Source organism: Lampetra fluviatilis, chromosome 50 (genome assembly GCF_964198595.1).
Source record: "Lampetra fluviatilis chromosome 50, kcLamFluv1.1, whole genome shotgun sequence".
NCBI classification, from domain to species: domain Eukaryota; kingdom Metazoa; phylum Chordata; class Hyperoartia; order Petromyzontiformes; family Petromyzontidae; genus Lampetra; species Lampetra fluviatilis.
This window is the reverse complement of record NC_136324.1, coordinates 3113344-3137488: the sequence shown is the minus strand read 5'-3', so window position 1 is coordinate 3137488 and position 24145 is coordinate 3113344. Positions and strand designations below refer to the sequence as shown.

The 24145-nt window shown below is 48.9% G+C and overlaps 1 protein-coding gene across 2 annotated transcripts in view; it reads left to right on the top strand.

The window, feature by feature from the left end:
- The first annotated feature begins 3876 nt into the window (after positions 1-3876).
- HDAC8 (histone deacetylase 8) overlaps positions 3877-24145 on the top strand; it is a 187816-nt gene continuing 167547 nt past the window's right edge. The window contains exons 1-3 of one of the 2 annotated variants that reach the window (XM_078878243.1): positions 3877-4048; positions 8322-8374; positions 12480-12610. In XM_078878243.1, the coding sequence (XP_078734369.1) occupies positions 3959-4048; positions 8322-8374; positions 12480-12610 (274 nt within the window). In that variant the 5' untranslated portion in view covers positions 3877-3958. The remainder of the gene's footprint in view (positions 4049-8321; positions 8375-12479; positions 12611-24145) is intronic. The other variant, XM_078878244.1, reaches the window with a different exon arrangement.

Genomic DNA, 24145 nt, shown 5'->3' with positions numbered 1-24145 from the left:
TTCATTTCCCACATTTTTTTGTGCTGAAAAGAGGAGGACACTGTGTGATAGCGATGCAGGAGAGTGGTTACGAGGCGTGGGGGGGGCAGGTCATATGCTCCCCCCATCCTAACCCTCCGTGTCCAAACAATAACTCTCTCTCTAATGAAATGCAGATATTTTGTTTTTTTTGTGTCGGCTGGGGGGGAGAGATCTTGTTTGCCAGCGAAAAGACGTTCTCTAGTACAATGCTCTCGGCGGGTGTTCGCGGCCCATTTACGAAAATAAATAGTCGCACGACGACGGATGTTTGGCCAAAACATGTTGTTAGCGTTGTTGTTGTTGCTGCTGCTGTTGTTGTTATTGCAGATGGGAAATGTGGAAAAGTGTCAGGAGCAAGCGAATCCCATTGCTTCGCGGGTGATCTAAAGAGCGACGGTTTAAAACGATGTCACTTTCTGACCTCTCCCTTAAATATACAGTAAATGTTTTCATTTCATTACAAACTTGTCTCGTCAGTCTCACGTTATTTGCTTCCAAAACTGCCACATTTATACTGGGTGGAACCACCTGGTTCTACCAGCCCACAGGGGAATATTGTGTCCGTCTGTCCGTCGTGCATCCAAAAATGGGAGTGGTGGGGCTGGCTAAAGAGGGGAGGGTGGGGAGGGGCTGGGTGGGGAGGGGCTGGGTGGGGGATGGGAGGGGTGGGGAGGGGTGGGGCTGGGTGGGGAGGGGCTGGTCACCCCGTGGTGCCCCTTATACAACTCAACGTTTAACCTACTCACGCCGGCTTGTGCCCGCCCTCACAGTCGGCCATATTTGCGGAATACACCACGCCGCCGTTGACCCTGGCCATTGACCGAGCAACCCAACGTTCCTACCAGCTCCCTCCGCAGGAATGTGTTTTTTCATCCACATAGCTGGTGTCAATCATCGGGGAATGTTGGGCCATACTTCACCGCGATAGTTAAAGTTAATTTATTAGGTATAGCCTGTGAGCCATTCGGCTCTTGAATCGGGTGCAACCGCAACAAACAAAAAACAAAAACATGAACAAGAAAACATCTTAAAGTGACTATGTGACTACGTGCAAAACAGAAAATCCAGGAAAAGACAGCAAAATATTTGCTGAAAAAGCACCGTACACCAACGCTGTGTGCAAAAATCACAGTGGGATGCAAGTCAAACAACAACAACAACCACAAGACAACTTAGATTAAGGCCATCAGTCTAACTCCGTACTACAACAAACAAGCATGGCCAAACCCAAAAAACGTTTCGAAATCGGTGGAAGGTGGTGGTGACGGTGGGTGCGGATCTATTCACAGATTTGAGAGCAACACATTTGTACGTTGAAGGGGTCGAGCCAGATGAGATGATCGATGCCTCCTTCGTATTTGTGGAACTGCCATTAATATTTACCGTGGCTGGGAATCGAACTCAGGTGATGGGTTATTTGTTTGTTTTACATTCACTATGACTATACTCTCAAAATAATATATTGCTGCGTGTAAGTTATTTAAACCAAATTTCAATACATTTCCAAAGTGTACAACCTTTAGGTAATAACTAATCATCGGCCATGATCAATCCACTGCTAGATGAAGCCTTCCCCCAAGCCAGCGCCACTTCTAACGATCTTGCAATGCAACAACGATCTTGCAATGCAACAACGATCTTGCAATGTACACCCAACACACCTTCATGATCACGTATCTGAACTACACAGATACTTCGTAAAATGTAAAGCCTTCAAAATCTCCCTTTAATGGGTACTTTCTGCCTACGCTTCCATGCTGGCATGTAACCGATGGGAGGACCCACAACCCACCACATGCACCCTGCCGATAAACTTCGATGTTCCCAATTATACAGCGCGGTGGGCACCCCCTGAACGTGTCTATGACTCGAACTGCCGCGATGAGACATTGAACCGGCGATCTCCAGATGACGAAGGCAGTGTTGCTAACCATTCCAGAGTGACGAGATGTTGACTCCCTCGCCTGGTACACAGGAGGTCGTGGGTTCGATCCCGACCCTGACGCCTGCTGCTGTATATTTGGAGTTTGCGGTGTTTCTCTCTATCCCTGTGCAGGTCGCGTGGATTTTTCTCCGGGTCCTCCGATTTCCCCCCACCCCCGCCCCACCAATTACAATCGACATCACGCGTTTAGAGTGTTTGGATGCCCTAAATGTCCACGTGATAAGCCACTTCGTTTAGCTGTCATTTGTGGCCGCGTCACTTCTGAAATAGAGCTACACAGCTCAGTGGGCCTTACCTGGTAAAATCTAAAATAACAAGTTTAGTTCATAGTTTAACACGTAGGCTTTCACTCCCAATATCATCCATAATAGTTTTTTGGGGTTAGATCGCATAAATGTGTCGTTAAACCCGCCACCACCTGACACAGCCAATTAGTAAGGTTTGTCACGGAAACAAAACATGCCAATTCGTTACTAGTTAGATGAGAGGGGAGAGGTAGGAGAGTGTGTGGAGAGAATAGAGTGAGATGAGACGGGAGACGTAGGAGAGTGTGTGGAGGGGAGTAGAGTGAGATGAGAGGGGAAAGGTAGGAGAGTGAGTGGAGAAATTAGAGTGAGATGAGAGGGGAGAGGTAGGAGAGTGAGTGGAGGGGAGTAGAGTGAGATGAGAGGGGCTAGGTAGGAGAGTGCGTGGAGGGTAGTAGAGTGAGATGAGACGGGAGAGGTAGGAGCGTGCGTGGAGGGGAGTAGAGTGAGATGAGAGGTAGGAGAGTGCGTGGAGGGTAGTAGATTTTTGTGTTTAATTTGTTGTCTTTCCCCTGCATCTCCGATTAGCACTGTTGACTACGTACGGTGCGAAAGAAGTTGAACACACGCGCAGGCTTCAGATGTACAAAATACCGCAAAGGCGAACTGAGGTACATAATACACTTGTTGACTTTCCTTAAAACCACGTGATGACACCACGCTCTGCTCTCTAATCCCACTTCAAACACGTTCCTTCGGAGTGGGCAGGTAGGAACTTGGTTGGACAGCGCATTCGTGCACGACAGACAGACACATAATCCCTGGTGGGCAGTGTGGAACCTGTTGTTCCTCCTACCTGTATAAAAGATAACTTGACTTTAGGGAGCCAGGCAGCCAGCCAGGTAGCCAGCCCCCTTAACTATCGGTCCCTCCCCCTCCCTTAGGCCCCTCCCCCCCTCAAGCCCCTCTCCTGACTCCGCCCTTCCTTAGGCCCCTCCCCTCTCCGTACCCGGCAGTAGGTCTCCACCAATCAAAGAGCTGTTTATACTGGTAGGAACGAAGTGGACCAGACCACCAATAGATTATATCGTCCGTCCGTCCGTGTATCAACATCGACCCCTACTGCAAACACTTGGCAGGACCCTACAAAAACCTTTTGACTCAGTGGGGCTTTCCTGGCTTAACAAGTGTAATAATACATTATGTTTATATTCTTTGGTTATTCGTTCCTACCAGCCCACCCCGCAGGGTCCTGTTATTATATATATATTTATGCACGACAGACTGTCAGACAGTCAGACAGACAAATAATCCCTGGTGGGCAGTGTGGAACGTTGTTCCTACCTGTATAATCCCTGGTGGGCAGTGTGGAACGTTGTTCCTACCTGTATAATCCCTGGTGGGCAGTGTGGAACGTTGTTCCTACCTGTATAAACTCACAACTGACACGACGTTTCAGGCAACGCCCCTCTGATGACACAAGCCCCCCTACTAACACACGTGTGTAAGCGCCCATCATCCTGAACGAATCTAACAAATGCCCTGAGGGCACAGCCACTACTCATTTGAAACACCCGGAACAACTGGTATCTACCCCGGAGGCATTTATCACTTCCGCAGCTCTACCCCACCAATCTGAACACGTGCGTTCAGCAGTGATGTGTTTGCTGGGCTTGCCGGCGAATCTCGTCACGATATAAACATTTGTTTTGTTTATACAACAACAGTTAAAGTAATAACAGTAACTATGTCGGACGGCAGCGGCGTGAGAGTCACGTACATTCACAGTGCGCAGTACGTGTTGGCGTGCGATACTCTCTCCAGAATTCCTCGGCGGGTAAAAACAACAACAACAACCACAACAACATCCTGCTATCTCTTTATTTACCATTAACCACGAGCTATTATTACAACGGCTTATTTCTGTTGTTTACGTGTGTGCGTATATATTCGTATTTTCTTCGCTGGTAGCCTGTGACTAGTAGCCATCGGCGAGAGAGAGATATACTTGATGTGATATGCCGGGGTGAGACGGATCGATGATGAGGGCCGTGACTTCGATGATCCCCCCCCCCCTCGGCCTTCAGCTCGTGGACTGTATACGCGGTAACCGCCACGATCTCTCTACGGAGACCACGGGCTTAGCGAAACCCGCACGCCATCCAGCAGTGGATTGGCTCTCGGTGCAGTGCGACCGGCCGCGGGAGAGTGACTCGCTGAATGGCTTTGAACTCCACGTGGCGAGGAAACGTTGACTAGCTGGGGCCGCGTTGATGAAGGCCGCCAGAGCTTGGGCAATGCCCCCCAACGGGGAGGCGAACCCACGCGTCTCGCGCTCTGAACGCGACTTGGTGATGGTGATGATGGTGGTGGTGAGTGCCAGATAAAGCTCGTGTAGCATAATGTTACAAAGGGGCCCTCAATAAAATGAAAAGACATCAATCAAGGTCCTAGCCATGGAGTCAACATTGTGTTTGGGGGGGGGGGGGCAAATCTTCCAGGGGGTCTGGGGGTCCCCCCCCAGAAAAAATATCTAAATTTGAAAACGAATTTCCTGCCTAAAATATTTAAAAAAATCACTAAAACATGGGATGGACTTTATTTTTTTTACAATGTTGTCTAATAGTGTATTGTATTACATTGCTCTGTTTTTTCTTTTTTACCTTTTCTTGTTTCATTGTATGTACTGTTTGAGATTAGGGATTAATAAAGTACAACCATAGCAATCATATAAACAGAAATATATTTTATAGCAATATATTGGGGGGGGGGGACATTTTGAGCATATTTGAATATTATAATTATGGCCTTGACATAAATATCCAAACACAATTGTTTTACTTGCATAGTAAAGTCATTGTATTTTTTTTTCATTTGCTATACAGCCGGATAATACGACAAATCGCTAACCTTAAACACTCAGTCATTCATAAAAGTTGAAGGCGGTATAGTACTATAGTAATAGAGCAAGTGCAGAATCACTGAACCGGAATTGATAGCTTGAAAGCATTTAGCGCGGGGCCCGTAGCATATGTAGTAGCTACTTGAGCTACGAGGATATTCCGGCACTGAAGATCATCATCACATCCCTGCTGCTGCGGAGATTTGGAGCGTGCCTGTGGGAATCTTGAAATGTGGTGCAGAGCTTTGCAAAGTGTTTTTTTTTTGCTCTCCCTTGCAATGCTTGCCAGCTTTTGCCGGTTTCCTACCTCCAGATTATCACGGTTGAGTATGTACGGTGGGAAAGAACTCAGCTTATTTTATTTTAACACGTGCTCTAACATCCTCGCCTCTGTGGGAGGTCGCTCATTATCCTCCTCTGCTGTCGACATGGCACTCTCCTACCTCTCATCTCACCCTAGTCCCCTCCACGCACTCTCCTGCCTCTCCCCTCTCATCTCTCTCTACTCCCCTCCACTCACTCTCCTACCTCTCCCCTCTCAACTAACTCCCCTCCCCTCCACGCACTCTCCTGCCTCTCCCTTCTCATCTCACTCCACTCCCCTCCACGCACTTTCCTACCTCTCCCCTCTCATCCCTCTCCACTCCCCTCCACGCACTCTCCTCTCTCATCTCACTCCACTCTCCTCCACGCACTCTCCTACCTCTCCCCTCTCAACTAACTCCCCTCCCCTCCACGCACTCTCCTACCTCTCCTCTCTCATCTCTCTCCACTCCCCTCCACTCACTCTCCTACCTCTCCCCTCTCATCTCATTCCACTCCACTCCCCTCCACGCACTCTCCTCTCTCATCTCATTCCACTCCCCTCCACTCACTCTCCTACCTCTCCCCTCTCATCTCTCTCCACTCCCCTCCACGCACTCTCCTACCTCTCCCCTCTCATGACTCGCGACACATTGTCCAGCGACAAACCACGTGTAGAGATGATGGTTCTGTCGGCTGAATTAATGAATGAATGACAATACGCGCAACTGGATTCGGTGCCAGGGCCTAACAACAATACAACCGTCTTCTTGGTTCTTTCGGTAAAGTCACGTAGAATGGAAACAATACAAATAATAAAATAAAACATAATAAAATATATTTTATTATTTTTATTAACATAATAAAATATGTTTTACTTTATTATTTTTATTGTTTCCATTCTACGTGACTTTACCTAAAGAACCAAGAAGATGTATCCCTGCAGTCACGAAAGCTTTAAATCGAAATTTAACAATGCAACCGGTTGGAGCAGTCTCTCTTATCATTGTCCTAGCCTGCCACCTGGTGTCCAGTAGGAGAAATACGGAACGCTCGCGCACTCAATCGGGACGTGAATCCAACGGAGCCCGGCTTCTCAGCCAAACGTCACGGGGATTATGTCACCCGTGGCTGATTTGCACCCATGAGCGCAGTTTGGGAGGCGGGGGGGAGGACACCCCCCCCTCTCTCCCAAACTGGACACCTTCATTAATTTATTTTCAGTAGTTTACAATTAATATAAAATTTTGACTTAACTTTCGTGACTGCAGGGATTAATATTCTTGGTTCTTTCGGTAAAGTCACATAGATAGAAAACATAAACAAAATATAAATGATAAATTGAAAATAATAAAAGCAAAAAACCACAATAAATATAATTTAAAATTAAAATAGTAAATAAAAAAAATGTAATAAAAGCAAACAATTTAATTTTATTTTACTATTTTTTATCGTGTTTTTTTGCTTATATTATTTTTAAACACATTTTATTAATATTTAAAAATAAATTCTATCTAGGTGACTTTACCGAAAAAACCAAGAATACAATTAATATTATAAATAAATTATATGCACCCACGTTTTCTAATATAGAATTCAAACACCGCCTATGTTGTCAGCTGTAACTTCAAGACCCCCCCCTCCTTAATTCCTTCCATCTTCTCCTTCCCCTTGCTCGGCCCCCCACCCTCCCTCCTCTTCCTCTGTAACGCTGCAACCTGAGACGTTTGTTGTTACCTCGTTTATGGGCCCTCTGCAAAGACGTGCGAGTTGTTGTTGAAGGCCGCAGCGAGCCCTGCGTGGAGGCCACTGTCACACGTGGAGGTGGCAACCCCCAAGTTTGACGCCCGCCGGTGACACTCGGAGGGCACTTAAACAAGCAAAACAAAATGCACACGTCTTCTTGGTTCTTTCGGTAAAGTCACGTAGAAGGGAAATAATAAAATAATAAAAATAAAACATAAAATAATTCTCACGACGTTTCGGCCACAACGCAAGCAGCCGTCCTCGGGTGAAGACCAGGTCTGTCGGGGAGACAGCGTCTGACCTGGTCTTCACCTGAGGACGCCTGCTTGCGTTGTGGCCGAAACGTCGTGAGAATTATTTTATTATGTTTTATTTTTATTATTTTATTATTTCCCTTCTACGTGACTTTACCGAAAGAACCAAGAAGATGAATCCCTGCAGTCACGAAAGCTTTACATCGAAATTTAAAATGCACACGGACAGCCCTGTTTGTCAATTCACTGCTGGATGAAGTCCTCCACCCCCCTCCCCTCCCCTGCCATGCCCAGTCCGTTCTCTCAGTCAGCCGATCTCTATAATGAAAAGTGTGCAGTACCATATAGCGCAATAAAGTAAAAATAAATAGATCTTTTTCACAGATGCCCCAAGTTCAACACAATGCCACCAGATCTCGATACAAATAAATTATTGCTGCCAATCCCAGATGGGTGGCAACCCTCGTCTGTGCAGGTTGGTGCAGTCGGGGAGCATAGACGTATAGTACAACAATGTATTTTACTGCACTGCCCTCTGCTGCCCACAACATATCCCCGAAGCAGCAGCCTGTAGCACCTGTTTTAAACATGATTGTCAACAATCGTAAGTGCCATCCGAGGCTCAATTCCGCTCAGTTCTGCAAACTGGTGCGGCATTGGACGTAATCTGGAAAAGAATATGGGTCGGGAAAATGTCTGCGAACATTGCAGCACGCTACCCACGTTCTTTGAGGGCTTGAAATGCCAGGTGTATCAAGTTTGTTTCGACGTTGGGCGCAAAATAGCAAACCAAAATTACGCGTGCCTTAAACATGTATTGCGTGCTGCTGTGGTTCTCTGTATGAGCCTGTTTTAGTTCCGCCTGTAACGAGGAGTGGGTGGTGCGGTGTCGTGTGTTCCAACAGGCGAGCATGGTGCACACACTCATAGAATCGTACGGCCTGCTAAAGTACATGCGGTAAGAGGAGGAGTCACGTGATGCACTCGATATAAAGTGTATTTGCGATATGTATGAGACGCTTTGGAAAGTAAGACTCAAGCGAAATGTGTGCCCGGTGTCAATTGAGTTACACAAATCTGGTCCCACGCACACACAAACACACTAAGACACGCACTAACACACACATTAACATAGACAAATACACATTGCGTTGTATGTATGTATATAGAACTTCGTTTGCACGGTACGTAGCCAACCTTGCTAACTGGAGGTGCGGGAATTAATAGCGTTAATAGGTATTCTTAGGTTTTTTCGGTAAAGTCACGTAGGTAAAAAATTATGTTACTCTGATTAATAACGGTCTTGTTGATATCCAGCTTTGTGATGTGTAGCTCTGGTTTCTTCTTAGATAGGAGGTTGAATTTAGAAATCAGGTTAGCTTTGCATTTGGCTGACATTGAGTCAGCAGACGCAGAAATCATGTTGTCAACGTGGTTCCAATCGGAAGGGGACATTTTTTTGTGTTAACATTAAATGTGTTTGTAAGAGAGTCTTGTCTAAATTATTGAGTTCAGATCGGAGTAACCTTATTCTCTCTGAGATTAGTGATAGGCTAGCTTTAAATAAAATCTGTTTAGAGTTTGGTGACGACACAGCAGCAGATGTAAGTGTGAAAGCGATGGGTATTTCCTTGTTATCTCGGCATCTCTTGAGGAAGGCCAGCGTCTCGAGAAGCTGTGACTTCTTGTCTCGTTGTCTGTTAAAAACTCTAACAGATAGGTGGAATTCCTCCCCGTAGAGGCAATTAATTCTATATTTGAAGCTTTCGTTACTGCAAGGATTCATATTCTTAGGTTTTTTCGGTAAAGTCACGTAGGTAAAAATAAATAACAATAATAATAAAATAATAGAAATAGAAATTTTATAATAAATCACGACGTTTCGGGCGCAACACAAGCGTCCGTCATCAGGTGGGACAACCACAGCAAGAAACAATTGCTGAAGTGGGCAGAAACGTCGTGATTTATTATTTTATATTCTTAGGTTTTTTTCGGTAAAGTCACGTAGGTAAAAAATTAAAATTATCTTACTTGATACAGCTATCGTGCAGGCGCGGGTGGGTTGATTCTAGGAACTTGAATTGTGAGAAGAGACAAGACGTTGGGAAATGAGTGACAAACGGTTACTCACCAGTGACTCACGGCCTACCCGTACCCGGCCGCACCAGGGTCGCAAACGGCTACCCGTACCCACCCGGCTGGGTACGGGTAGCCGGGTATCGGGTAGGGTACGGGTATCGGGTACCCGGTTGCGACCTCTGGTTCAGAGTATTTGGCAGATAAACCGCTTCGTTGAGCTATCAATTGTGGCCAGGTAGCTTCTGAAGTAGAGCGATATAGCTCAGTGGACCTTACCTGGTAAAATGAATAAAAAATTGCAATACGTAATGTTGTGGATGATATTGGTCGCGAAAGCCCACGTGTTAAACCAAATTTGTAATGGTTTATCGTTTAGATACATGTGCAGTAGGCCTTGTGGGCAGTAGAGGGCAGTGCAGCATAATTCATTGTTGTTCTGCACTCCTCCCAACTTTGCTAACCTACACTGACCAGCGTGGTGAAGTATGGCGAATTATTTTTCATTACCCGGAAGGGTAGGGGAGGCCCTTATCCAGCAGTGGATTGATCATGGCGGATGATGATGATGATGATGATGCAAAGCCCATTGAGACCAGAAGTCTTTCAATTGAGATCTGAGTAAAATACAGACACCATTACAGCAGAGCTGTCGGTACAAAGTTAAACAGATTTTATAATTATTGTTAAACTTATTTACCCAGGAAAGCCTCATGACTCGTTTTCAGGAGGGTCCCGCCAAGGTTCTGCAGGAGGAGGCGACCTTTAAACCCAATTCATTTAATTTCAGCGGAACATTTTTCTAATTGTCACCATGACCTCGGCACACAATGACCCACTCTTGCGAAAGACGTGCGGTATTAACCGGGGTGACCGCTTAATTCGAACCGTGAACCACTGTGACGAACCGCAAACCCCGGCCGTGTCACTGCCTGTTTAAACGCCGTAGCAGCAAGCAGCTTCCAGTTGTGGTCTTGGGGTCGTGTGGAGGTATCCGTGCCAATCCGTGGCTCCCCTCCAAAGTTGAAATGTGAAGAAGAAGCAACTTAAATGTGTTGCCAGGTTGGGTGCCATGGGTGTGGGGGGCTTTTGTGAGGGGTTAGAGTCAGGGCTAGGTTTTGGTTCGCTAGTCAGGGCACCACGGTGGTGAGATTCCTCGAGTATAAATCATTATTGAGATTCTGATTCTGAGATGTTAACTACCTCGCCTGGTATACAGGATGTCGTGGGTTCGATCCCGACCCTGACGCCTGTATATTTGGAGTTCGCAGTGTCTCTCTCCCCGTGGTCACGTGGATTTTTCATCGGGTCCTCCGGTTTTCCCCACCACATTTAGAATCAACATCACACATTTAGAGTATTTGGCGGCTCTACATTTCCACATGATGATAAGCCACTTCCGTTGAGCTATCATTTGTTTGCCAGGTCACTTCTGATAAAAGAGCTACATAGCTCAGTGGGCCTTAGCCTGATAGAATAAGAATAGTTTAGTTTAATTTTCGATTTAAAGCTTTCGTGACTGCAGGGATTCATCTTCTTGGTTCTTTCGGTAAAGTCACGTAGAAGGGAAATAATAAAATAATAAAAATAAAACATTCTAAAATAATTCTCACGACGTTTCGGCCACAACGCAAGCAGCCGTCCTCAGGTGAAGACCAGGTCTGTCGGGGAGACAGACCTGGGGACGGCTGCTTGCGTTGTGGCCGAAACGTCGTGAGAATTATTTTATTATGTTTTATTTTTATTATTTTATTATTTCCCTTCTACGTGACTTTACCGAAAGAACCAAGAAAATAGTTTAGTTTACTTTCGTCTTCTGCAGCCCCTAACAATTTTCACATCCCCCCTCGTCGTCGCAAAGCTTGACTCAAGTCTCGCTTTGTTTACGCTTCTCTCTTGCCGTGTTACAGTCAAGTGTGTGGCAATGGGGGCCCGGCTTAGAGAACACGTAATGCATTCCATGGCTATAATCACCTTCAAGCCAAGTTATGCTTTGGGGGAAGAAAAAAAACGTTGAGCTGGCATGCGCTTCCAAGCGAGCACAGTTTGTACGCGAACAATGATATACGCGTGAAATTGTTGTACGCGTGCGATAATCGATTGCTTTCAATCTTTTCGGCGGTCTGAGCACATTGCGTCCTGTGTATAACCGCGAAGCTGCCGCCTGGCTCGAGTTCGAACGCACGCGCTGAACACAATCTGTGTCTGTTCTCCCGGCTCTAAAATGATTTAATGTCTGGTGGGCAGGGCAGGGCACGAAAGGGGAGAGGCAGATTTTGCCTAGACCAGAAGAAGTCAATCCTCATTTATCAAAGGTTCCCGAAGCGCCGAGTGCTTGACCCTGCGCAAACTAATTTTACAAACTGACAAAAGCGTCGCTGACCTCTGACTCCCTGTGTCTGACCGTTCGTTTGATCTTCTTAATTGCTGGAACAGCAGCGGAAGTTCAGGGCCTCTTTGCAAAGAAAAGCAAATACTGCTGCAAGGAGGCAGACGATGTCCACTTGAAGATGGGCGACTCTCCGTGATTCCCAGGCTTTGCTAGCGTGAACAAGCGTAGCAGTGGCCGTAGTAATAATACTAACTGCAGTCTGTTCTCCTGTAGTAGTTGCGTTCCCGAAGAGGACCGCGTTATGGGAAGAATCGCGTTATAATATCGGGTGAAAAGCACAGTCCGCGAGAACGCGTGAAGACCGAGGCGCGTGGCGTAGCATCGAGAAGCATTCAGCAGCATCCCCAATGCCTTGTGCGACGACGCTACACCGCGGCGGCCGTACAACCGCTCGTTCCTGCTCGCGCGACGGTAGTCGATTGCGTTGCACATCCCATTCGCGCACTCGCGTTACGTGAAAAAAAAAACGAAAAATGCCCTCCCCTAATCGCGTCCGTCGCGTCGTACATCCGATTCGCGCGATGCAAACAACGCGCGCTGCGGGCGAGCGGACCGCGCGCGTCACCACTTGCTGCGCCCCCCGTCGCGTCCCCAGCGTGGTGGAACCCAGCGCCCCGAGCCGGCAGGAGCTCGCCGCGTTCCACTCGGACGACTACCTGGAGCACCTGGAGCAAGTGAGCCGGGACGGGGACGACGACCACCCCGAGTCGCAGCTCTACGGCCTCGGTGCGTCCGCGCGCGTGCACACAACAATAAACAACAACAACGACGAGCCGCCATTCGCCACCGAGTGGCGGTGACGTCACCGCGGCGCTTGTGCCAGGCTGTGTGCACTTTTAAGGCCACGTGAAGTGTCCAACGCCCGCTGGCAGGAGGTCACGGAACAGGTGCCATGGTTATAGTAATTGGGTTCAGTTAAGTAATACACCTTGCAACTAATTACTAATCTACAACTCATTACTAATCATAAAAATTGACTGATTACTAATCTATTATATAATTACAATACCCCCCCAACCGCCTCAAATCACTGCACCTGAATGAGTAAAATGATGACGTCACCCTGCTGCTCTATTTAAGACCGGGAGCAAGTGAGGGCAAATCGCCCGATGATGCTGGATGTAATTACCAGCGAAACGTCATACTCAAAAATTGTAATTGTTGTGGATTCACTCTTCAACGCACCGGTGGGCTAAAGTAGTGAACTCTTTGTCTTTTGTCAACGTGACACTTTTTTACTGATTGGCCGTGTCGGGTGGTGGAGGGTTACGACACATTTATAGATAACGCGATCTAAACCAAAAACGTTGATTATGAATACTATTGGTCGCGAAAGCCTACGTGTTAAAATGAGGTGCCATGGGTTGACTGAAACACGCCACGGTGGTGAGATGTCAACTACCTCACCTGGTATACAGGATTTTGACCATGACACCTGCATATTTGGAGTTTGCGTGTCTCTCTCTCCCCGTGGTCGCGTGGATTTTTCTCCGGGTCCTCCGGTTTTACCCTCCACATTTAGAATCAACGTATGTTTAGAGTATTTGGCTGCTATCAATTTCAACATGATAAACCACTTCTTTGGGGATTCATTTGTGAGTAAGTCCCATCTGAAAGAAAGCTACGTAGCTCAGTGGGCCTTCGCTGGTACAAAAAAAGAGTTTATTTTATAGTCCACACGTGTACAGCAAAGACAAAGATGCGTGTATGTTGAACTTCTTTTGCACCGTACGTAGCCAACCGTGATAATCTGAGGTTAGCGAGCAGCGCCTGTGAAGGCTGGCACTGCGCCTGAGGGTGTGGTGGTGTCCAGCAAGGCACACGACGGGGGTTGGCACGGCCAGCACCTGCCCAATGCTGACGTTTACACACCGCGCCAGGTGCCCATTTAAGGCTGAGTCGGCGTAGGGGAGGCCTCGGACCGGTTTTCAGGATTTCATCACTCGTGTTGGCCGTGAGTGGGAAATGAACTTGGATTGCCGAGTTCGTAGCGCAGTGCGCTAACCCTTACAATAGCACTACCCGTACACGCGCATACACACGCACAGAATTAGGGCATTGCGTGCAGATGCTGGGTACGCGTTGATTGACCCGAGCAGAGATTTTTGATGAATTCCAACGATGCAAGTTGGCGAGTCAGACTCAAGAATATATATTTTGTCGAAAGATTTACCGTCTCGTTTTCTGCTATTTCTGTTTTGTTCTGTCTCAATTGTCCTGTTTTCTTATCCTGTTTAGCCTACTCCGACTTACTAATAATAGTAATTATCAGAATAATAAGTTTGTTAAGAAAACAATGGAAATAAAAACATTCACTTTTGTATTTAAGAGAAGTGCGGTCGCTGCACGTGGCTTAATTCAGAACAGAATATATTTTAGGATTCTAAGCATTTAGTGCCGACAAGCATAGAGGCTCCAACAGCCAAAATATAGCCGCATTCATGAGTGATTCAGCACTCTTTGCCTTGTTTTTCATTTCCCTTTTTTTATTTACGGCTGTACCAAGAGTACTCCCTGAGATTGCCCCGCTCACGAAAGGCGTTTTTTTTTATTATCAAAATACGATGAAACGATTGTTTATCGCGTTGCTTTATGCCTAGCCGTAAAAAACCTCAAGGGACGTGGCAGTGCCCCTACCTCCCCCCCCTGCCCCCTTCAACAGCGGAGGCCGCGTCCCCCGGCACGAGTGGTCACGACACGGCCGCCGTGATCGTGATTTTTACGGGTCGTTGCGACAAATTTTAGAACGCGACGGGGAGGGGAGCGAAGTCGTCTTCTTCTTCTTGACTCGCTTGCAGATTGAAAACTCATCTCGTCTCCGATGAGCACGGTTGGCTATGTACGGTGCGAAAGAAGTTCAACGTGCACAAATACGTACACGCCTTTATTGGATCCAGATCCACGCTCGCCACCGTTCCAACAAGCGCCCGCCCGCCCGTTGCCCCCCCGTCCCTCTTCCCCCCCACCCAAGCCCCCGTCTCGGTGCGCATAAATTGCACGTAATTGTTAAAACAAATTCCTGCGTCTGCATCCCATCGCAAATTCCTCGCACGTATCCTCAAAGTCTCGCGCGTTCGCCCAGAGCCCGAGGTGGAGGCCGTAAAAGTTGACGCATAGGGGGGGGTGGGTGGGTAGGTGGGGGGGGGGGGTACGTGGGGGGGGGGGGGGGGACCACGGCAGCGCGCGTGACCCTCGAAGGGCGTCGCGGCCTCGCTCGGCCTCGCTCGGCCCAGCTCCGACGCCGACTCGTGCCTCCGACCTTTTTATTTAATTTCTCACAGCAACAAAACGTGATTTAGCGCTCCGCACCGACCCGCCGACCGACCGACGGCCGTAATTCCGTGACGACGAGGGCGCGAACGCAAAATTGGCGGAGAGGCAACGGGCCGAGGTCGCGGGTCAGAAGTGCCGCTTGACGCGAGCCGTCGCCACTGATGAGATGCGAGAAACAAAACAAACAACCGCCAGCACGTGTCGTCAAAGTGATTTCTCGCTCAGAATGAGCGCTGAGGGTCGGTGCTCGTATCGGTTTAACAGCCCTGAGCCGGTGGTGGCAAATTCCACGTTCCGATGGTGGATTCTTCTTCACCCGATCGATTTGCTCTGCAAATAATATAATAGGAGTTTGGGTTTCCTAGGGCCACGTTCAAGGAGGAAATATTCACGATTATGTGACGCAGCAGGACCGTGGGAGAGTGGCTTTCAAGCAGAGGAATGACCGTGGCACACGATGATGATGATGAGGAATTAAAATCGGATGCGGTACGGTGGTGCTGTGGGAGAGGGCTTGACTCGCAAGGTTGCAAGTTCAAGTTCCAGTCGGGAATCAACTCCGCGGCCCATGTTATCTCTGTGGTCAGTCAAATTTTAATTGGTACCATTTTGTGGAATTTCTCCAGTGGTCGAAACATAAATGCACTCGCCACTTCCATAGAAATATTGAATCTCCACTGCAGGCTTAGAGCCGTTCATCACGGACACGCGTAGGAATGAAAATCCAATGCTTTGTATAAATTATGAGAGACGCCTTTGAGAATGCATGCAGGTGGGAAGCAAATAGATTTCACAGCACACAACAGTGCGCTGATCACAAACAGCAGGGAAGGCACGACTCCCATCCACACGCCGTAGCACGCATTCCATTTCACGACATCATTGCATGCGTGAGCACGTTGACGAACGACTCAATAAAGATCTCCGAAGATTCCAATCGCTTGTGCTGGAACTTCTCTTCATTTGGTGGCAGCGGTGCGGTTCATCGTCGTCGTCGTCGTCATCGTCTTCGTCGTCGTCGTCATCATCACTGTCATGCCGCATCAACAGAAGAACCGCAGTTCATCGGGACGGACCAGCAGGAGCCGAGAACGCAGTCCTCTTCAGCAAGCCGCAAGAGTTCGTCCCGGCCAGAGACAAGACTCGCTGGCCATCAAACCGCGTCGCACGCTTTTAGATGTGCTTCTGCGGCCGTCTGGAACGCTCTTCCTTCCGATATATATTCGGTTGAAAACTCATTTATTTAAAACTGATTTTGTATTTAGTTTGTTGTCCTTCCCCCCCCTCCCCACACCTCCGATTAGCATCGTTCGCTACGTACGACGCAAAAGAAGTTCAACGTACAGTACGTACAAAGCAGCGTGTGCAAGCAAGCGGCGGTGACGACCGCTCACCGGATCGCTGCAGGTGGTTTGCCGAGACGGTGCCGCGCAGCCACCCCCCCCCCCCCCCCCCCCCTTGCCGCCTTTGTCCGGACGTCAACCACAGAGCGTCGGCGGCAGTTGTCGTCGCGGACCCGGCACTCGTCCCGAAGCGAGGTGGGGCCTACCGACGCAGCCCTCCTTCCTGCCGCCCAAATTTAAGGGGGGGGCCCGTGCCGGAACGACAACAACGAGCTAGCGGCACGGCTGCAATGAGAGCGCAAACCGACGACCCCCCCCCCCCCAACTCGTCCCAATTGAAGAGTGACGGGAAACGGGGGACGTCGTGTGATGCGGAATCAGAATATTTATCCTGCAGAAATCCGACGAGCCACGAAGCTCTTTTTCACAGCTGTACTCGGCGGTGGGAGGCGATTGGGAGGCCTTCCGAAGGTTCGGAGCTGCGTGCCGGGGCCTCGGATTGGACGGAATTGGAGGCACTGAAGGTGCTGCCAATGGCGTCGGGCCGACGAGGCGCTTGGTGGCGGCCTTTGCCATTCCCGCGGAGAGTCGAGCCGCTCTGCGTGCCTCATGCCCAAGCGACGGGCAAAATGTACCACCCTCCTGTCGGGCGCTGCCGGAACCGCCAAAAGATGTTCGGCAAGTCGGACGGTTGGCAGCGCGGTGAGCGAGGAAGGCTCCGATCGGTCGAGCGGAAACGGCACGTAGAAGTGTGGTGCTTCCGATATTGAAAAATGCGTGTGGTCTTTGGCGGGGAGAACGGTTGTGTGACGACGTTCAAGCTTTAGTGTACAAGACGCAGCCAAACATAGCCCCTGAGCTTGCCTTGGCCCAACTCCCTACACGTAGTTCATCTCTGTCAAGACTCTACTCTGGAGACTCTGCTTGTGTGTGTGTGTGTCTCTTCGTACGTGCGCCGCTGCCTGTTGGGATGGCCGCATTTTCAACGCTTTGAGTCGACGCCCGTAACACGGCCGCCAACAGACGACAATCCGGCCGCAGGTTCAGCCCTTTTCGGAGCTGGTGGCTTAGGCAAGGCGGTCACATGACATGCACGCGAGGGACGATGGGAGTCCATGCCCTTCCTGCTGTTTGTGAGCCAGTGGCACATTTTCCTTGCGCGTTGTGGCAATCCCGAGGTGCGCAGTGCGCCACGCTCGCGCAAGCACGGAGACGCTTCGTCCTTGACTTTCGTCGTAATTAGAGGATAATTCCTCGCAGTGCGGGCGACTGTAACCGGCTGTTAGGTGCGATTACTTGGCTCCCTGGCTCACTGCACCATTTTCGTTGTTGCCAAGATAAAATCGCACGCTGCAGCGGCCACGCTCGGCACACGCAGGGTCAGAGGGAGATAGCCCGCGTTTAAAACCGGCTTACAGCTCGCTGAGAGCAGAAGTCTCCTTTCCCAGGGAGATACCTTGGGTCGAAAAAATATACGGCGTGCGGAAAATGAATTTTCTGCGAGGGGAAAAAATTAGATGCAAATTCATCCGAACCAAAAACAGGACACGGGAAGCTGCAAATTTGATTGACGTAACTTTTTTCGATTTAAAGCTTTCGTGACTTTCGGTAAAGTCACGCAGAAGGGAAACAATAAAACAATAAAAATAAAACATAATAAAATAATTCTCACGACGTTTCGGTCACAACGCAAGCAGCCGTCCTCAGGTAAAGACCAGGTCTCTTGGGGAGACAGCGTCTGTCTCCCCGACAGACCTGGTCTGCGCGTTGTGGCCGACGTTACTTGCTTACGGACATCATTTACGTGGTCGAGGCTAAGGAAGGAGTGGCAGCCAAGCGATGGGACGTGTCCATTGAGAGGCTGTCCACAGAGGAGATGGAGCGACGAAACGAGCTCCTTCTGCGCAGCTTGCCGGGTGGATCGTTAGATTGCGGAAATACGAAGGACCGTAACGGCTTGGCGAGACCTTCATCCAGCAGCTGATTAACCACGGCTGATGACTTTTCTTGGTCGCTCCCTCGATCTTCATACATCAGCCGGTCAAGAGATTGAGATTCGAATGGCCAAAGATCCCAAGTAGGGGAGACACGCCGCCGAGTGAGAGTGAGACTGGTTAAAGATTCTGAAACAGTCCCTGGATAGAGTTTTAGTTTTTTTTACCTCTTACGGATGATATTGGTCGCGAAAGCCTGCATGCTAAACATTCCCTGGAACCTGGCTAACCCACGTGTTTAGTTTGCGCAGGCCGGGCAGCTTGCCAACCGCAGCAGCTTTGGGCATGAGGAGCGTTGAGATTGTTAGCGAGAAGGCAACTGCGTCTGCGTACCAGCAATCCTCCTTGCGTTGCAGCCAAAGGCAGGACGAGTATCCCATTCAGTTGATTAGTCGACTGAGATATTGTATTTCGATTTAAAGCTTTCGTGACTGCAGGGATTCATCTTCATGGTTCTTTCGGTAAAGTCACGTAGAAGGGAAATAATAAAAGAATAAAAATAAAACATAATAAAATAATAAAATAATATTATTATAATATTATATTATTTTATAATATATAAAATAATATAATAATAATTAAAGTCACGTAGAAGGGAAATAATAAAATAATAAAAATAAACCATTAAATAATATTATAATATAATATTATCTTCTTGGTTCTTTCGGTAAAGTCACGTAGAAGGGAAGTAATAAAATAATAAAAATAAAACATAATAAAACAATTCTCACGACGTTTCGGCCACAACGCAAGCAGCCGTCCTCAGGCGAAGAATGAGAACATTATCAAGCTAGGAGCTTATGTAGGTGTAGCGAGGAGGAGCGCCTTAACAAAAGAATGTGCATATGAAGAGGAATTTAGCATACCAATGGGCAATGAGTAGGAGGTGGGCGGAGGGGTTTCAAAGTCCCATTATGCCCATGCATTATGCAGGATCAACAGCACCACGGGGGGGCGCAAGGAACAGCGTTAATAAAGGAAAGGAATGTTAATGATATGTAGCTGCATTTACCCAACAACCACGTAGAAAACCAAAGTAAAAACTACATAAAAAACTAAAATATAAACTGATACTTACTATACTCTACAATAAGCTGAGTTACTAACAACAAATAATAACTTACAATTCTACGTCGTAAGAAGTATATAATATACTTCCATCTAAACTTTATTCTCTTAGCATATACAGTACTATATACTGCCATAGATAAACCCAACATTAAATTATATACTGTATTGCTGTAAACCACCCTATACGTTATACATTTTAATATAACACTATGTATTATTCAACTCACCCTAATGTGTATCGAAATGGTTTATTACGTCCTTCCAATGATTGCTAAGCCTGAATCCATCTTCTCGGTTAAAATTGTCTCTGTGTTTGTATATGTGGATCGCCTCATGAACGAATCTCTCATGATAGCCAGATGGCTTGCAGAGAACCTCCGTCCTGGAGAAGTCAATGTCATGTGAGCCCACTGAGTTGTAACAGTGGTCTGCCACGGCTGAGGTGTTTGTCCTACCGTGTTTTAGATCAGCTTTATGTTCACGAATGCGGTCTGAGACGTGTCGTTTGGTTGGGGAAACCAAACGACACGTCTCAGACCGCATTCGTGAACATAAAGCTGATCTAAAACACGGTAGGACAAACACCTCAGCCGTGGCAGACCACTGTTACAACTCAGTGGGCTCACATGACATTGACTTCTCCAGGACGGAGGTTCTCTGCAAGCCATCTGGCTATCATGAGAGATTCGTTCATGAGGCGATCCACATATACAAACACAGAGACAATTTTAACCGAGAAGATGGATTCAGGCTTAGCAATCATTGGAAGGACGTAATAAACCATTTCGATACACATTAGGGTGAGTTGAATAATACATAGTGTTATATTAAAATGTATAACGTATAGGGTGGTTTACAGCAATACAGTATATAATTTAATGTTGGGTTTATCTATGGCAGTATATAGTACTGTATATGCTAAGAGAATAAAGTTTAGATGGAAGTATATTATATACTTCTTACGACGTAGAATTGTAAGTTATTATTTGTTGTTAGTAACTCAGCTTATTGTAGAGTATAGTAAGTATCAGTTTATATTTTAGTTTTTTATGTAGTTTTTACTTTGGTTTTCTACGTGGTTGTTGGGTAAATGCAGCTACATATCATTAACATTCCTTTCCTTTATTAACGCTGTTCCTTGCGCCCCCCCGTGGTGCTGTTGATCCTGCATAATGCATGGGCATAATGGGACTTTGAAACCCCTCCGCCCACCTCCTACTCATTGCCCATTGGTATGCTAAATTCCTCTTCATATGCACATTCTTTTGTTAAGGCGCTCCTCCTCGCTACACCTACATAAGCTCCTAGCTTGATAATGTTCTCATTCTTCGCCTGAGGACGGCTGCTTGCGTTGTGGCCGAAACGTCGTGAGAATTGTTTTATTATGTTTTATTTTTATTATTTTATTACTTCCCTTCTACGTGACTTTACCGAAAGAACCAAGAAGATGAATCCCTGCAGTCACGAAAGCTTTAAATCGAAATATAATATTATTTTATAATATATAAATTAATATTATTTTATTAGGTTTATTTTTATTATTTTATTATTTCCCTTCTACGTGACTTTACCGAAAGAACCAAGAAGATGAAATATTGTAATCGACTCCTTTCGTTTTTGTGTGTGGTTCCCTTTAAAAATGACCCGTGACCCCAAATCGCACCGATGACATCACCAAGCCCAGCCCCATCATCTCCCGGCCAGCGGCACGCATGTGAGCAGGGTCGAGGCTTTTTTTATTATTTGTGCGTTCTCGAACCGATGGTCGTGTAGGGTGACAAACGGGATCACTTCACCGATAGCCCAGCGCGACGGCGTAACTTGAGATGTCGCGAGTGCTTGGCACAAAGCGTTGCCGGGGAGCGGTGGCATTAGCTGCTCTGGCAACGATGACGTCTCGATCTCTTGATCTGTTGGCTTTCAATTGAAAACCACTGGCTCATGTCAGCCGGTCGTAGATCTTGACTTTCACTTGAAACTACTGCTTGTGTCAGCCAGTCGTATTCTCCTTTTAACCACACTCCCCCCACCCCCACCATTTTTTAAATCACCTCTCTCCTGTTTGCTATTCGCCCAAAATATGCCTCTTGTCCCTTTGTGATGATGAGGACCCACTCCAATACCTCACATTTTTTTTCGTCCCAGCAGGGCCTGGGTTCGCGTTCAACGGAGAGGTCCATGAGCCACCAGGGGTCGCGCTTGCACTCCGCTGCGGGCACAGACCGCATAGCTATTGACTTGTGTCACCACATTTTTAAGGAGGTTTTTTTTTCTACCGCACAATGTTGAACGCAGGAATGTCCGTAGCAACGCGGCTAAAATTGTTCTCTCTGGTGTCTCCATTTACGTGCCATGAAGAAGGGCTATTGCCAGAAACGTCGCCTGTTATATTTTTATTTTAAGGCCGCACAGCTCTCCCCCCCCCCCCACCGGCTCTCCCTCTCGGCTCTCCCCCCCAGCTCCCCCCCCCCAGCTCCCCCCCCCCAGCTCTCCCCCCCAGCTCTCCCCCCCAGCTCCCCCCTCCCCCAGCTCCCCCCCCCCCAGCTCCCCCCCCCCTCCCAGCTCTCCCCCCCAGCTCTTCCCCCAGCACTCCCCCCCAGCTCTCCCCCCCAGCACTCCCCCCCCAGCTCTTCCCCCAGCACTCCCCCCCCAGCTCTCCCCCCAGCTCTCCCCCCAGCTCTCCCCTCCAGCTCCCCCCCAGCACTGCCCCCCCAGCTCTCCCCCCCCACCCCAGCTCTTTCCCCCCCAACTCCCCCCCCCCCCAGCTCCCCCCCCCCACCCCAGCTCTCCCGCCCAGATCCCCCCCCCCCCAGCCCCCCCCCCTCCCAGCTCTCCCCCCCAGCCCCCCCCCCCAGCTCCCCCCCCTCCCAGCTCCCCCACCCCAGCTCTCCCGCCCAGCTCTCCCCCCCAGCTCCTCTCCCCCCAGCCCCCCCCCTCCCAGCTCCCCCCCCCAGCTCTCTCCCCCAGCTCCTCCCCCCTCCCAGCTCCCCCCCCCCAGCTCTTCCCCCCACCCCAGCTCTCCTGCCCAGCTCTCCCCCCCAGCCCCCCCCAGCTCCCCCCCCCCTCCCAGCTCTCCCCCCCAGCTCTCCCCCAGCTCCCCCCCCACAGCTCTTCCCCCCAACCCAGCTCTCCCGCCCAGCTCTCCCCCGCAGCTCCCCCCCCCCAGCTCTTCCCCCCACCCCAGCTCTCCCCCCCAGCTCTCCCCCCCAGCTCCCCCCCCCCAGCTCTTCCCCCCACCCCAGCTCTCCCGCCCAGCTCTCCCCCCCAGCACCCCCCCCAGCTCCCCCCCCCCACCCCAGCTCTCCCGCCCAGCTCTCCCCCCAGCTCCCCCCCCCAGCTCTTCCCCCCACCCCAGCTCTCCCTCCCAGCTCTCCCCCCCAGCACCCCCCCCCAGCTCCCCCCCCCACCCCAGCTCTCCCGCCCAGCTCTCCCCCAGCACTCCCCCTCTCGCCTTGAGCCCAATTACCAGAGAGTGGGTGGTTTGTTCGTCGTCTGCGGGCCGATAGCGATCCGGGGACACTGCTCACAGGAGAGTAGCAGGGAGCACTCTGTGCCAATGCCATTGACACATTAACCACTGGCGATGAATAAGTAATGTTCCCAGAATCAACACGGCGGGGGGGGGGGTGGTCGCGCGCTAAGAAAATTAACCCTCCAGTGCCCGTGCTTCCCAGCCGGCGTGACGCGCAGAAACAAATGTCCCAGGTGAGCCGCCGCCGCCGCCGCGATGTTTTTTGTTTTGTTTTGGAAGCGCCGATCGGCAGGAGAAACGCAGAGGTTGAAAGAAAATCATCTCATCTTGTATAGATTGATATAGATCAACAGATAGTTCGCGGAGACGGATATGCACAGACGTTGAAATGAACACAGCAGATGGACACCGGCATTTCCATGGCGGCACCAATTCCGTCCGTAGCGGCGTGCCACTTGTGCGCACGCAAACCCACGCATCACCATCAGCAGCAGCCATGATCAATCTACTGCTGGATGAGGTGCGCACAGTGAGTGTGGTGGCGCCGTATGGTGGCGCCATGTGGCGCGGGTTTTTCTCCGGCTCCTCCGTTTTTTTCTCTGCACATTTATAAACATGCATTTAGAGTATTTGGCGGCTATAAATTTCCACGCGAGAAACCACTTCGTTGAGCTATCGTTTGTGGCCAAATCACTTCTGAAATAGAGCTGTATAGCTTAGTGGGCCTTTCCTGGTAAAATAAAACATAGATTTTTTTGCTTGTTTTTTAAAAGTTTGGTTTGGTTTGTGCCATGAAGATGGAGTGGCTGCTTCGTGTCCACCACCGTGGTGGATGGCCAGGGCTGGATTGCGGTTATGAGGTGCTTCATGGTAATAGGAGGGATGGGCTTAAGCATGCCTTCTTACATATAATTGCAACAACAGTAAAATGATGAAGTCATCAAACGTGTTTATTTACTTATGTAACATTAACATGTGTATTTGACTCAAGGCAAAGTCATCAAACGTAAATCACTCACTACACTAATTTCTTCAAACAAACATTCGGTTTTTTTTCTCCTAGCTTTAGCCGCTGTGGCATAGTCACGAATGATTTCATCGTAATCCA